Raw genomic sequence first — 16347 nt, 5'->3', positions numbered from 1 at the left:
GAGAAATTAGCGAACTCCCACTCAACCTTATTCACATCAAAAACAGTTGGGAAGAGGAAGCATTTCATAGGCTGGGTTTTATTTTCTTTGGAAAGCTGCTGGAACGGTTTGGCTGGAGGTGTCACTAGTTCTGGAACACAAGTCTTCAGAGCTTTGATCTGATACATTGGTTGTGAGATCGCTTAGCTCTGGCTATCATAGGCTGCTTCCACTGTTTGGCAAGCAGTCCTGTGTTGTAGTTCACCAGGTTGACATTCCAATATGTCTTGTGCTGCTGCTGACCTGCTCTCCTGCACTCTTCATTGAACCAGGCTTGATCGCCTGGTTTGATGTAATTGTGGAGTGAGGGATATGCTGGGCCATGAGTTTACAGACTGTGGTTGAATACGATTCTGCTGCTGCTGATGGCTCGCACTGCCTCATGGGTTCCCAGTCTTGAGTTGCTAGATCTCTTCTGAATCTATCCTATTTAGCACAGTGGCAGTGCCACACAACACGATGGAGGGAATTGTCAGGGTGAAGGTGGGACTCTGACTCCACAAGGGCCTTGTGGGGTCACTCCTATCAATACTATCATGGACAGATGCATCTGTGACAGGTAGAATGGTGAGAATGAGTTCAAGGATTTTCCCTCTTGTTGATTCCCTCACCAGTTGCCACAGCTCCAGTCTGACAGAGCTGGAGGCAGCAGGCTATTAAACCCTGGAGGAACTGCCAGACCCAGGTATAAATTAGTGTTCTTCCACTGCATGGCGTGTTGCTGTTTCGAAACACCTTCAAATCACATTTGTATTCTGAGGATGAGGAAAGGCTTTGATAGAGGAATTCACACAGACATTCCTCTTTTCCCCCCCCTCCAATTTCGCACTGACACATCTTACTCCTCCTTCCCTCTAACTTCATGCTATCACTTTCCTGCTCTCACCACGTTTCCAGCTCCTGCCATTTCAGTGCCTCCACCATTACTTATTGTCTTGTTGATGTGTTTGAAGTGACTGAGTGCTTTTGCACATTATGGGAAGGAATTCCTGGGCACAGTGCGGAGCTGTGTTTAATCACTTGATACAACAACAACAGGATGCAGATGTGAGGAGCATCAAATGGCAGGGAGAGGCCAGGAGCTGTGCTGAGGGGTCTGGGGGATGATGGGGAGTGGGAGTTCTTGTTGCTGGTGAGGACCAACTGGCAATTGTGCTTCATCTATGTGGACTCGACACCCACGCTCATGGCCATGAACTTTGGGACAATTTTTGCGCTTCCTTGGTCTCGAAAAAAAAACATTTTCCCATATAAACCTCATGTGATGGTTAATGTTTCAGATGGGACTCCCTAAGAAGGAATACATTTTGCATAAATTGTACTCAATAATCAATCCCCACCACCCAAAATAGTGTTAAATATCAGGCTGCATGACATATTTCACATCGTTACCAGCTTTTGTAACAAAATCTGAATAGTTGGGTGGACACAGATGGGAAGTGGATTATGAGAAAGGATATTGAAGACAACAGTGATTGAAAACTGAGGTGAGAAATAACAATTGGATCAGATGAATGCTGGAGCTGTAGAAAAAAAAATGGGAAACAAGAAACACTGGTTATTAAGGCTTTTGAATAAATTAGCCTGGGAGACAATCAGCTTCAAGACATTTGATTAAAGTAAATGTATGTGATAGAACAAATATGAAATGCGCAGCTATTCCCTATGTGTTATATTCACAGCAGATCTACCAAAGCACAGATCATACTGAGCCAGATTATCTGCTGTTTTACAACCATAGGAATGTTATACAATGTGATGAACCATTTAACAGAGCCACGGATTTATGTTGCTAAAATGTGTGCATTTCCATTTTTATTGTTTGGAAATTGTGTTTTTGTCTTTAATTTGGTCGCAAAAACACTGCTACAATTTCACCCATGCTAAGCATCTTGGGATGTTTTATTAAAGTAAAGGTGTAAAATAAATGCAGATTTTTGTTGTTGTTGACTGTGAGGAGTGATTCCGTTGCCATTTAAGATGGAAACTCTTGTGTAGTTGCACCGGGGGAGGATTTTCAGAGCTGACAGGACACGGCAGCATAGCCACATTGTGACAGACCATTCAGATAATTTACACGTGTGAAAGCATTGACTGAATTTTCCCACCTGGTAGAAAGAGGCTTTTTAAACGTTGTGTTTGTGGGCAGCGATTCAGTTGTTCTTCCCGCCTGCTGGGGCACCAGTAAGTTCATATGTGACTGTAGGGGTTGGATTCTGCTGTTATTGCTGCTCTTTGGAGACTCTCTATTTTCCACCAAATCCCATTCTCCTTTCTGCTGGATAATGGAGGGTCCGCACAGTTGGGTTTCAGAATTACAGAATCACACAGTGCAGAAGAGGCCCTTTATCCCATCGAGTCTTCACCGACACATGAGAAACACCTGACTTCCCTACCTAATCCCATTTACCAGCACTTGGCCCACAGCCTTGAATGTTATGACGTGCCAAGTGCTCATCCAGGCACTTTTTAAAGGATGTGAGGCAACCTGCCCCCACCACCCTCCCAGGCAGCGCATTCCAGACCGTCACCACCCTCTGGTTAAAAAAGTTTTTCCTCACATCCCCCCTAAAACTCCTGCCCCTCACCTTGAAGTTATGCCCCCTTGGGACTGACCCTTCAACTAAGGGGAACAGCTGCTCCCTATCCACCCTGTCCATGACCCTCATAATCTTGTACACCTTGATCAGGTCACCCCTCAGTCTTCTCTGCTCCAACAAAAACAACCCAAGTCTATCCAACCTCTCTTCATAACTTAAATGTTTCATCCCAGGGCAACATTTTGGTGAATCTCCTCTGCACCATCTCCAGTGCAATCACATCCTTCCTATAATGTGGTGACCAAAACTGCACTCAGTACTCCAGCTGTGGCCTCACCAAGGTTCTATACAACTCCAACATGACCTCCCTACTTTTGTAACCTATGCCTCGATTGATAAAGGCAAGTGTCCCAAATGCCTTTTTCACCACCCCACTAACATACCCCTCCGACTTCAGAGATCTGTGGACACACACGCCAAGGTCCCTTTGTTCTTCATAACTTCCAATGTCATGCCGTTCATTGAATACTTCCTTGTCAAATTACTCCTTCCAAAGTGTATCACCTCACACTTGTCAGGGTTAAATTCCATCTGCCACTTATCTGCCCATTTGACCATCCCGTCTATATCTTGCTGTAGCCCAAGACACTCAACCTCACTGTTAACCGCCCGGCCAATCTTTGTGTCATCCGCAAACTTACTAAACCTACCCCCTACATAGTCATCTATGTCATTTATATAAATGATGAATAATAGGGGACCAAGCACAGATCCCTGTGGTACGCCACTGGACACTGGCTTCAGGTCACTAAAGCATCCTTCTGTCATCAACCTCTGCCACCTACAAGCCAAAACCTTGTCAAAGGCTTTGCTGAAATCCATATAAACTACTTCAACTGCACTACCCTCATCTACACACCTGGTCACCCCCTCAAAAAATTCAGTCAAATTTGTTAGGCATGACCTCCGTCTGACAAAGCCATGCTGACTATCCCTGATCAAACCTTGCCTCTCCAAGTGGAGATAGATTCTCTCCTTCAGAATTTTCTCCAATAGTTTCAATATAATATAACGATATTATTTGTTTCCTAAGTTAATTGTTTGATCCTCCGGCCCCAGTCTCCGTACCACACCAGGAAAACAAATCTCGATACAATAATTTGTATTTTCAATGGCGGGGCCTTCACCCATCATCCCCCGCGGTGGGGAATATCCCCTATCCACATCACAGGAGAGCAATACGCAGGCGCAGTGGAGAAAAACATTGGAGCATGCGCAGAGCCAGTAATGACGATGGGGAGAAGGCTTTGTCAGATCCGTATCGGTAAGGGCGAAAATCGGGGGACGGAGGAAGCGATGGATCCGGTGGGTAGACGGAAAGGTTTTGTAAACATGTTGCGTAATCCGCAAAACCCCGAAAAAGACCTTAGCGTTCCCACTTTTGTACGGAGCCAGGACGGCAGTTTTGTTCCGATTGCAGCCCCGAGGTAACGGTCGCCATCTTTATTGTGGGCGGGGCGCGTGCGCAGCCGCCATCTTTACTGTGGGCATTTTTTGAAATGTTCCCAATGACAGACTGAGGACAATTGTCCATCAAGCTGCTTCACACTTTGAGTTACAATGTGTAATTGATGAGGCAAATCAACGATATATGTCCAAGGCAGTGACAATAATTATGCCTTTAGCATAATAAAATTTTCCAAGGCATTTCACAGAAATATTACAAAGTGACGTTTGACACTGAGCCACATGAGCCATATTAGGGCAGGTGACCAAAAGCTTTGTCAAAGAGGTAGGTTTTAAGGAGTATTTTAAAGAAGAGTGAGGCGTAGAGCTGTGGCCTAGGCAACTGAAAGAACAGTCACTGATGGTGGAGCGATTAAAATCGGGAATGCTCAAGTGGCTGGAATTAGATCAGTGTAGAGATCCTGGCGAGGGCTGTGGCTGGAGGAGAATACAGAGATCGGGATCATCACAACCATGGAGGAAAACATGAGAATTTTAAAGTTTTGGTGCTTTTAAAATGAGAGCCTTTGTCGGTCGGTGAGCACAGGGGTGATGTGTGAACAAGACTGAGTGTGAGTAAGCACACGGATAGCAGAGTTTTGGATGACCTCAAGATTCTGGGGGTAGGAGGATGGAGTTGAATGTCGGAGGCCGGTTGGGTATGCATTAGGATAATTTAGACTATAGGTAACAAATGAATGGATGACACTTTCAACAGCAGATAAACTGAAACTAGGGCGGAGTCGGGTGATGTTACTGAGGCAGAAATAGGTGATTTTCGTGTTGATGCGGATATGTGGCTGTAAGCTCATCTCGCGATTGTGAACAGTGTGATTCAGCCTCAGGCAGTTGCCAAGGAGAGGGAGAGAGTCAGTGGTTAGGGAGTGGAATTTGTAGTAGGCACTGAAAGCAATAATGTGAGCATTGGTGGCTCAGCCAGCATTTATTGCCTATCCCTAACTGCCCTTGAGAAGGTGGTGGTGAGCTGCCTTCTTGAACCACTGCAGTCCATGTGGTATAGGTACACCCACAGTGCTGTTAGGAAGGGAGTTCCAGGATTTTGACCCAGTGGCAGGGAAGGAATATTTAAATGGAGGAGATTTCTGCTCATCCAGTGCTGGATGTCAGACAAATCAGCACTGTGTGACTTGGATTTTTTAAAATTCATTTATGGAAGTTGCAGGCTGGGCCAGCATTTATTGCCCATCCCTAATTGCCCTTGAGAAAGTGGGAGTGAGCCATCTTCTTGAACCGCTGCAGTCCATGGAGGGAAGCTTGGAGGTGATGGTGTACACATACACCTGCTCCCCTCATACTTTTTGTTAGTGGAGGTTGAGGATTTGGGAGATTCTGTCAAAGTTCTAGTTGAGCTGTAGATATTTAAAATCCCTCTCTTTCACTCTCTGCCTCCCCTTTTTCTTGCTATCCCTCTCACCCTTTCACTTTCTCCCTCATTCCCCCCATAGAGGCCAGAGACTTGTGTAGGCCCAGTGTTGATGGCAGGTTCCCTTCGCTGAAGGACATCAGTAAAAAAGTTGGGTTGTTGTGACAATCCAGCAGATTTCATGGTCACTTTTGCTAGTGTTAGCTCCACAAATGACCAGATTCATTCATCTCAATTTCTCAGCTTGCCTTTGTGTTTTTGTGGGTTCTCTCTCACTCCCATTTTTTTCTGTTTTAAATCAACTTCACAGAGTATTAGAGGGGGAGGATTTGCACTTTGGGAAACTCAAAGCAAATATCACATCGGGATCTGATGGAGTCGCTCAATTTATCGTCACCTGAATGTCATCAGATTTTGAACATGGAAGGAAAAAGCACCGTTTACAGTGGGGAGAAACTGTGGAAATGTGGGGAATGTGAGGAGAGGTTCAGTTACCCGTCTGAGCTGGAAGCTCATCGACGCATTCACACTGGGGAGAGGCCGTTCACCTGCTTCGAATGTGGAAAGGGATTCACTCGGCTATCCGACCTGTTAACACACCAGCGAATTCACACTGGGGAGAGGCCATTCACCTGCTCTGAGTGTGGGAAGGGATTCATTCAGTCATCCAACCTGCTGACACACCAGCGGGTTCACACTGGGGAGAGACCTTTCAAATGTCCAGACTGTGGGAAATGCTATAGAAGTTCTGGGGACCTGATGTACCATCAACGTGTTCACACTGATGAGAGACCGTTCAGGTGCTCTCACTGTGGGACTGGGTTCAGGGGATCGTTTCAACTCACTGTATACCAGCGAATTCACACTGGTGAGAGGCCATTCACCTGCTATGTGTGTGGGAAGAGATTCACTCAATTGTCCCATGTGCTGAGACATGAGAGAGTTCATACCGGGGAGAGACCTTTTAAATGTCCAGACTGTGAGAAGTGCTATAAAAGCTCTGGGGAACTGATGTCCCATCAACGTGTTCACACTGGTGAGAGACCATTCAAGTGCTCCTCCTGTGGGACTGGGTTCAAGCACTCATCTCAACTCACTGTACACCGGCGGATTCACACTGGACAGAGACCGTTCACCTGCTCTGAGTGTGGGAAGGGATTTGTTCAGTCAACCACCCTGCTGAATCACCAGCGAGTTCATACTGGGGAGAGGCCGTTCACCTGTTCCGAGCGTGGGAAGAAATTCACCCGGTCATCCCACCTGCTGAATCACCAGCGAGTTCACATGGGGAGAGGCTGTTCACCTGCTCCGAGTGTGGGAACGGATTCACTTGGTGATCCACCCTGCTGAGACGCTAGCGAGTTCATGAGTAACTACAATGATTGGATTTTTCTGTTAATCACATTCAGGACTGAACTCTGTTAATGTGAATCTGTTTCTGTGGATGTTAATAAATTCCAGCCCAGTAATGGGCATTAACATTGTGGATAAATGTCAAATAAATCAGCTTTGTGTTAAACACACAGTGTGTTGAGTCTTTTTAATATCTTCAACACAAGTTAGTTCCTTCTGAATTACTCTCCCTCTCCCCACCTCTAATACCCTCAGCTCCAACAAGTGTGAGGAGCTCATGGAGCTTCATTGTCACTAAGATTGAGACAATCTGATCAGCTGCCTCTGCTACTTCCCTGCCTTCCACTAACACACTGGACAAAACTGTCTCTAAAGTTCCCCCTTGTCTGAGCCCTGAACTCTCATCTTTTTTTAATTTCTCTCCAATCTCCTCTCATGCCCTCTCAGGTCTAATCTTGTCCATGAGACCTATTTCCTCTTCCCCGAACCTTATTCCCACTGAACTACTGACTGCCCAAACACCCCACCTTACCAGATATTGTTGCTGGTTCTCTCTCATCAGGTGATTTCCTACTTTCCTTCAAATCTGCTGTCATCACCCCCATCCTCAAAGAACACAACTCCATTGTCCTTGCAAACTACTGCCCCATCTCTCACCTCCCCGAAGTCTGAGACCATTTTGTCGCCTCCCAAATCCGTTCCCATCTTTCCTGGAATTCCATGTTTCAATCCCTCCCAGCAGATTCCTGCCCCTCGATCACAGTAACCAACCAGCTCTTATCAAAGTCACAAAACAAATCCCATGTAACTGACAGAGATGAGCTATTCCTCCTTGTCCTTCTTGGTCTGTTTGCAGCCTTTGACATGGTTTACCACACAATCCTCCTTTGCCAAATCCCATTCACCTATCACCTCTGGTCTCACTGACCTACTTTGGCTCCTGATCAAGCAGCATCTCTTCACTGTTGTCCAGCTGGTGGGACTGCTCTCTCCTGGCTCGTTGCTTATCTATTGGCAGCCAGAGTACTGTCCACAATGTTTCTTTTCTCTCTCCCACACAGTTACCTCTGGTATTTCTGGGGATCTATCCTTGGCCTGTCCTATTTCAATCTACATGCTGCCCCTGAAGGATGTCATCTGAAAAAAGTGTTTGATTTCACATTATGCAGATTACTCCACCATCTCTCTTGACTCCTCCACTGTTACTAAATGATCAGACTGCTTAGCCATCATCCTGTACTGGACCTTCAGAAATTTCATACAATTGTTGGAAAGGCCGATGACATTGTTTATGGTCCCCTGCTCCAAATTCCATTCCCAACCTACTGACCAACCTCCATTCCCAACCTTCTCCCTGGCAACTGTCTGAGAATAAACCAGACTTTTCACAGCTTTGATTCAGATCTGACCCTGAGATTAGCAACTGACCACAGATTTGCTCCATCACTAATACTACCTCCTTCCACCTCTGTAACATCACCCGGCTCCACCCCCGCCACAGCTCATTTAGAACCTCACCCCATCCTTTTGTTACCTCGAGACTGAACTATTCCAACATACTCCTGGCCGGCCCCCCACACTTTTTTTTATCCTTTAATAGGATGTGACCTCACTGGTTAGGCCAGCATTTATTGGTGAGCTGTGTTCCTGAACCGCTGCAGCCCATGTGGTGTAGGTACACCCACAGTGCTGTTAGGTTGGGAGTTCCAGGATCTTGACCCAGCAACAGTGAAGGAACGGCAATATATTTCCAAGTCAGGATGGCGAGTGGCTTAGAGGTGAACTTCTAGGTGGTGGTGTTCCCATCTATCTGCTGCCCTTGTCCTTCTGGATGGTAATGGATCAGAAAACTCAAGGTCATCCAAAACTTTGTTACCTATGTCCTAACAGACCAAATCCCATTCACCTATCACCCCCATTCTCACTGCATGCATTAGCTCCTGGTGTAGCAACACATTGATTTTAAAATGATCATCCTTGTTTTCAATCAGTGCTTCACCTCGTCGGTCCCTCCCTTTGTAACCTCCCTCACCCACCTTCCTCCTTAAGCTACTACTTAAAATTGAACTTTTTAATCATTCTTTTGGCCGCCTGTCCTAATTTCCCTGTATGTGGCTCTGCCAAATTTCATTTGATAATTCTCCTTTGGAGAATTCTCCTCTGGTAAATGTGTTAAATGAAGGCAAGTTGTTAGGCGTGATTAACAACAGTAATAACACCAGAATCCAACTCCTGCAGTCACATGTGAGCTCACTGTGTCTCAGCATTAGGGTGACTGACTGAATCCCTTCCAGTACATAGAGCGGGGAAACAGTCTCTCCCTGCTGTGACTGCACTGATGACTTGCAAGGCTCAGATGGGTAATTGAATCCTTTCCACAGTCCAGATATTTCCATGGTTTCGGTATCCTTTTGTCCCTCCAGGTTCAATGGTCAGTTGAAGCCTCGTTCACGCACGAAACGTGTACGGTTTCTCTCATTGTGAATCTGCAAATCCTGCCTTTCTCATACCCTGTAAAAGGAGTTTAGAAACTTAATCACTGTTTGTATAGGATAGAAATTATAGTTTCTATGGAACAATTTTTCCTCTTTTGTTTCCCCAAAGCTGTAAATCCCCATCCCAAACGCTCCCTCCTCCCTGGGCTGAAATCCAAACTCGGTTCCCTATGTTCCCTGCGTAAAAGTCAGATGGACATTTTGATCGGACGTACTGAGTACAATTTTGGTCTCAATACTTAAGGAAGGACTTACTTGCACTGGAAGCAGTTCAGAGAATGTTGACAAGGCTGAATCCTGGGATGAAGGGGTTTGTCTTCTGAGGAAGGGATTAATAGGTTGGATCTGAATCCATTGGAGTTTAGAAGAATGAGAGATGATCTTAATGAAACATAGAAGATACTGATGAGGGCTTGATAGGGTGGATGCTGAGAGGATGTTTCCCCTCTTGGGGGAATCTAGAACTAGGGGGCACAGTTTCAAAATAAGGGGTCTCACAGTGAAGGCTGAGATGAGGTGGAATTTCTTCCCTCACAGGATAATGAATCATTGGAATTCTCTTCTCCAAAGAGCAGTGGAGGCTGGGTCATTGAATATATTCAAGGCTGTGTTAGACAGATGTTTGATCTACCAAGGAGTCCAGGGTTATGGGGGGATAGGCAGGAAAGTGGAGTTGAGGCGACAGTCAGATCAGCCCTGATCTTATTGACTGGCAGAGCAGGCTCTGTGGGGCCAAATGGCCTACTCCTATGTTCTTTTAATCCCGGTATCCAAGGACAGAGAACCACGAACAATATCGGTGAACATGGGCAAGTTAGGTGATCAGCAGTTTAGTGGGAATAGGATCGAGAGAGGAGGCAGGTCTCAGGGGCAAGATGAGCTCTGAGAGCATGAGGTGACATAGGGGAAAAATAGAGAAAAACGTGATTTTAGGGCTCAGACAAGGGGCAACTTTACAGGCATTTTGGTCCGGTGAACGAGTGGAAGGGAGGGAAGCGGCGGTGGGAGCTGATCGGATTGTCTCAATCTTAGTGACAAAGAAGCTTCCATGAGCTCCACCCACTTGTTGTTGGAGATGATGATGAAGGAGAAGGGGAGAGGGAGAGCACTTCAAAAAGAACCAACTTATGTTAGTTATTAAAAAGAGCTGAAACACTATATTTAACACAAAGCTGATTTATTTGACTTTTATCCTGAATATTCGCCACCATAACTGGGCGAGAGTTTGACATCAGCAAAAACAGACCCCATGAACATGGCTCTGTCTGGGATGTGATTAACAGCAAAATCCAATAACTGTGGTTACTTGTGAACTTGCTGGTGTCTCAGCAGAACGGATGACCGACCAAATCTCTTCCCACACATGGAGCACGTGAACGGCCTCTCCCCAGTGTGAACTTGCTGGTGTCTCAGAAGGGTGCATGCATGATTGAATCTCCTCCCACACTCGGAGCATGAGAACCGCCTCTCTCCAGTATGAGTGCGCTAGTGTACAATGAGATGAGATGATTCCCTGAACCCAGACCCGCAGTGAGAACACCTGAATGGTCTCTCCCCAGTGTGAACACGCTGATGGCACATCAGTTCCCCGGAACCCTTATAGCACTTCCCACAGTCTGGGCATTTAAAAGGTCTCTCCTCAGTGTGAACTCGCTCATGTCTCAGCACATGGGATGACTGAGCAAATCCCTTCCCACACTTGGAGCAGGTGAAAGGTCTCTCCACTGTGTGAAATTGCTGATGTATCAACAGGTTGGATGAATCACTGAATCCCTTCCCACATACAGAGCAGGTGAACGGCCTCTCCCCATTGTGAGTACGCTTGTGTGTCAGCAGATGGGTTGACTGAGTGAATCCCTTCCCACACACGGAGCAGGTGAACGGCCCCAGTGTGAACTCGCTGGTGAGTCAGCAGGTGGGATGAGGTGGTGAATCCCTTCCCACATGCAGAGCAGGTGAACGGCCTCTCCCCAGTGTGAATACGCCGATGTGTTTCCAGGTCAGATGGGCAATTGAATCCCTTCCCACAGTCGCCACATTTCCACGGCTTCTCCCTAACTGCATTTATGTTTTGACAGGTCAGATGACCGATTGAAGCCTCGTCCACAAACAGAACATGTGTACGGTTTCTCTCCACTGTGAACAGTGCCTTTTCCTTTCATGTCCAAATTCTGATGATATTCAAGTTACGATTAATTGGGTGACTCCATTAGATTCTGATGTGATGTTTGGTTTGTTTCCTGACTGCAAATCCTCCCCTTCTAATACCCTGTGAAATTGATTTAAATCAGAAAAAAAAGAGCGAGAGAGAATCCACAAACACACAAAGGTAGGTTGTGAAAGTAAAGTCTGCAGAAGTGCCAGTAAAATGTTAAACAAGGTCAAAATACACCCATTATTAGAGGCAGAGGAAGTTAGACAATAGCAGTGAGATTATCAGAGAGAACAGTGGTGAAACAGAGCAATGGATGGACATGGGTTCTGATCCACAGCAAAGGAGCCACACCAGCCCCAGAGCCATGGACCCTCTCACAGATAACAGAGCACAGAACTAAAAGCGCTAAGTTGTAGATAAATGCTCAAAAATACTCACCTCTGAAACAATTTCAGCTTTTAATGTTAATGTCTTCTGCTGGAGCCTGCAGCTGGAAAGATATCAGAAGCACTGGAGTCAGAGAAAAATCTCCCAGTTGAGGAAATACCTGGGGAGCGGGGTAATGTCACCGAGCAATTGTCGGTGTGTGATGACATCACAGACACGAACACAGAACATCTGGGTCTGTGCAAACCAGTGGTCACCACACATTATGAAGGAGGTGAGGGTCCTTGAGAGGGTGCAGAGGAGATTTACCAGAATGATTCCAGGGATGAGGAATTTTAGTTGCAATGTTGGGTTGTAGAAACTGAGGTTGTTCTCCTTGGAGCAAAGGAGATTGAGAGGAGATTTGATAGAGGTGTACAAGTTTATGATTATTTAGATAAGGTAGATAAAGAAAAGCTGTTCCCATTATTTGAATGGGGGTAAAAGGATTACAGGAAATAGATTTAAGATTCATGGGCAAGATCTACAGGAAGATGTGACAAAGAAAGTTTATACAGTGAGTGGTAATGATCTGAAATTTAATGCTTACACTCAAAGGCCGATAACATCCAGGTCTTGATGAATCAAGTGATGCTGTCAGATTTTGATGTGATGTTTGATTTGAATTTCCTTTCTGCAAATCCTCTTCTAGTACCCTGTAAAAGATGTTTACAAAAGCCATCAGTGTCTGTCAAGGATAGAAATTGAAAAGAGACAAACATTTCTCTTGATTTGAGTTTGCTGCATGTAAATCCTCCCCTTCTAACCCCCTGTTAAAGAGGTTTCCAAAAGCCATCACTGTCAGGCCAGGATAGAAATTCACAACATTCTCTCCCCCTACCACACATGCGCCCTGCTGCACATTGCCGCTTGTTGTCATCAGCGCTCCCTCGATTCGAGGATGACGTCAACTCAGGGTTGTGAGTTTCTGCTGTGAGTCTTCATGTGACTGAACAGACCCACAGATCTTTGGACACATGGGGCAGGACGTCCATGAGGAAGTGGGAATCAGAGAGCAGGATTTGCATCCTTTTCTTTCCTGCTCTGCTTCGTCAATAAGACTCAAAGCGTAAAGGTCAGAGCTTGATGGACAAGTTGTTTCAATTCTGTCGTTAAAAACATTCAAAAACATCTTCCCAATAAAATTTGCAGCCGCGCATGCTCCCTGCTGCACATTGCCCCAAATAAAGATGGGGGCCGCCCATGCTCCATATTGCCCCAAACAAAAATGGCAGCTACGCATGCGCCCTGCTGCGCATTGCTCGCTCTGAAGATGACGGCCGTGATCTGGGGCCTGTAACTGGGAGAAATCGCACCTACGCTCTTGTCACTCTGTGCAAAAGGGGGAACTGCGGGTTCGTTTTCGGCGTTTTCCACTTACACAACAGAGTTACAAAGCCTCCCCGACCACCCGCCTGATCCACCGCTTCCTTCGCCCGGCCGTTCCCTACCCCCCTTTCCCAACTGCGGATCCGAAAAACAAGCTCCTCTCCAACGCCAGCGCTCCCATTGCGCATGCTCTAATCACTGGGTATTGCGCATGCGCATTGGTCTCTTGTGATGTGAATAGAGGACAATCTCCTCCGCATGGAATGCTGGGTAACGGCCCCGCCATTGACAGTTCAATTTATTCTAGCCTGATTTGTTTTGCTGTTATTGGGTGGAAACTGGGGCCGGACGGTTCAATATGAAAGTTGTGAAACAAGTTGTACTTAAACCCATCTGCATGGACCCTTCATTATCCGCTAGAAACAAGGGGAATGGGACTTGGTGGAGAATTGAGAGTCCCCAAAACAACAGTAATAACGGAAGAATCCAACGCCAACAGTCACAAGTGAACTCACTGGTATCCCAGCTGCTGGAATAAAGAAGTGAATTACTGTTCACACACAGAACTCTCTCTGGCATGAATGTGCTGATCATGCTTCAAATTCTATTTGAACTTTCAAAATTGGTGGGAAAGCTGAGTAAATCCTTCTTCAAACATGAATTATCTGAATGGTCCCTCTCCAGAGTGACTGTGCTGCTGTGTCAGTAAATAGGATGACCAAGTGACTCAATTTCCACACTCAGCTGGAGAATATCCTACTGCTGGTGTGATGGCACCCATGAGTTTCCAGCTCAGACAGCCAACCAACTCATTCTTCACAGTCAACAACAACAACGTGCATTTCTATAACACATTTAATAAAACATCCTGAATTTCCTCACATGAGCATTAACAGTACCCATCTTAAGTTTGTGCTTGTGTCTCCAATTTGTTTCCAAAGACACTGTTATAATTTCCATACAATAAAAATGGGAATGCAGACATTTTTTTAAACTTTCCGAGCCATAGCTTTATTTGTTGTGCAGATACACTGGTAGTTTATGCAGTGCTGGAGGAAGCCATTGTGGAACGTCTGGGCTTCCGGGTGGTCCCATCGCGGAATCCATTCCTGAATCGGTGATACACCACCTTCAGGTGACTCATGCGGCCTGTACCAGTTGTGTTTCTCCTTTTGGCCTCAGCACTCCAGTTATACTTCCTCTTTCTCTTGGCAGGGTAGGCACATTTGCCGCAGGTCGATTTCTGCAGGTGAAATGCTTTAGCCCCCACATCGTTGGCAAAGAGTGTGGGTCTTGTTCTGCTTTTTACCAAATGATGATGTTCCCTTCGTCATTTTCACTGCGCGCTGGGGAGCCATTGCAGACATTTTACCAACATCAATCAGTGGCTCTGTTAAATGGTTCATCACATTGTAATGTAATATTATAACATCCCTACGGTTATGAAAGCACGTCCTCTGGCTCAGTTTGATCTATACCTTGGTAGATCTGCTAATGTGAATTGCTATTTTTTTCTTAATTGTTATGACACACATTTATTGAATCAGATATCTTGATGCTGATTGTCTCCCAGACAGATTTACTCCACCAATCTTAACAACCAGTGTTTCTTGTTTCCCAGTTTTATTTCCACAGTATTCAGCCAATCTCATTATTATTTCTCCCTTCTAGTTTAGCTCGTTCTTTTCTTCAATATCCTTTTTCATAATTCCTTTCCCATCTGCGTCCACCCAACTATTGATTTTATTACCAACATTGGTAAGGATGTAAGATGTGTCATACAGCCTAAAGTATATCACTATTTCTGGTGGTGGGTATTGATTCTTGAGAGCAGTGCATGCAGGAGATAGTCCTTCTTAAGGAGTCCCTTCTGAAACATTATTAACATCAGCTCAAATGTCAGAATGAACCTGGTTTAGTCCTGGAGGTACATAACAGCAACAATAACAGCAGAATACAACCCCTCCATTCAATTGTGAACTCGCTGGCGTCTCATTAAGTGAGATGAATGAGTGAATCCTTTCCCACACACAGAGCAGGTGAACGGCCTCTCCTCAGTGTGAACTCGCTGGTGTCTCAGCAGAACACCTGTGGCTTTAAAAGTCTTCTCACATTCAGAACATTTGAAAGGTCTGTTATCAGTATGAACAAGTTGATGTGAATTGAGGTGAGCTAGACGAGTGAATCCCTTCCCACACACGGAACAGGTGAATGGCCTCTCCCCTGTGTGAATGCGCTGGTGTATCAGCAGATCCTTTGTAGTTTTAAAGCTCTTCTCACAGTCAGAACATTGGAAAGGTTTCCGATCAGAGTGAACTCGCTGGTGCAACTTGAGGTTGGTCAAACAAATAAATCCCTTTGCACACACAGAGCAGGGGAATGGCCTCTCCTCAGTGTGAATTCGCTGGTGTCTCAGAAGATCACCTGCAGTTTTAAAGGTCTTCTCACATTCTGAACATTGGAAAGGTCTGTTATCAGTGTGAACAAGTTGATGTGAGCTGAGGTGAGATAGTCGAGTGAATCCCTTCCCACACATGGAGCAGGTGAGTGCCGTCTCCCTGGTGTGAACTTGTTGGTGTTTTATGAGTTTCATTGATTGTCTGAAGACTTTCCCACAGTGAGAGCAACTGAACCGTCTCTCAGTGTGAACAAACTGGTGCTTGACCGGGTCCTCTCATCTTTTAAAGCTCTTCTCACAATCAGAGCAGTTAAACAGCCTCTCAACAATATGAATGAGCTGGTGTCTCAGCAGCTGGGACAGAAAATTGAATCTCTTCTCACACACGGAGCAGGTGAACGGCTTCTCCCCAGTGTGAGTTCTCTGGTGTATATGTAAGCTGGATGATAATGTAAATCCCTCCCCACACACCGAGCAGGAGAACGGCCTCTCCCCGGTGTGACTGCGTCGATGAATCTCCAGCTACGATGGGTGAATGAATCCCTTCCCGCATTCCCATGGTTTCTCCATGGTGTCTGTGTCCATAAGGCTTTCCGGGTTGGACAATCAGTTGAAGCCTCGTTCACACACAGAACACATGTATGGTTTCTCCACACAGCGAATAGTTCTGTTTGTTTTCAGGCTGTGTAACTGATTAAAGCTCACTCCACAGTCAGTGCACT

General features: G+C 45.7%; 1 protein-coding gene, 1 long non-coding RNA gene and 1 pseudogene across 2 annotated transcripts in view; 2 read left to right on the top strand and 1 right to left on the bottom strand.

Moving 5' to 3' along the window:
* Window positions 1–16347, top strand: part of LOC144696884 (uncharacterized) — a 410945-nt gene that overhangs the window by 98881 nt on the left and 295717 nt on the right. The window lies entirely within an intron of this gene.
* The window catches only part of LOC144698362 (uncharacterized), a 58982-nt gene that overhangs the window by 15201 nt on the left and 27434 nt on the right, over window positions 1–16347 (top strand). The window contains exon 7 of the mRNA XM_078570317.1: window positions 5961–6719. Within this exon, the coding sequence (XP_078426443.1) occupies window positions 5961–6719 (759 nt within the window). The remainder of the gene's footprint in view (window positions 1–5960; window positions 6720–16347) is intronic.
* LOC144697586 (large ribosomal subunit protein eL37-like) lies at window positions 14212–14633 on the bottom strand (annotated as a pseudogene).

This window comes from Cetorhinus maximus, chromosome 23 (assembly GCF_964194155.1).
Source record: "Cetorhinus maximus chromosome 23, sCetMax3.hap1.1, whole genome shotgun sequence".
NCBI lineage: Eukaryota > Metazoa > Chordata > Chondrichthyes > Lamniformes > Cetorhinidae > Cetorhinus > Cetorhinus maximus.
The sequence above is the reverse complement of the archived record's forward strand: the minus strand, read 5'-3'. Positions and strand labels throughout refer to the sequence as shown.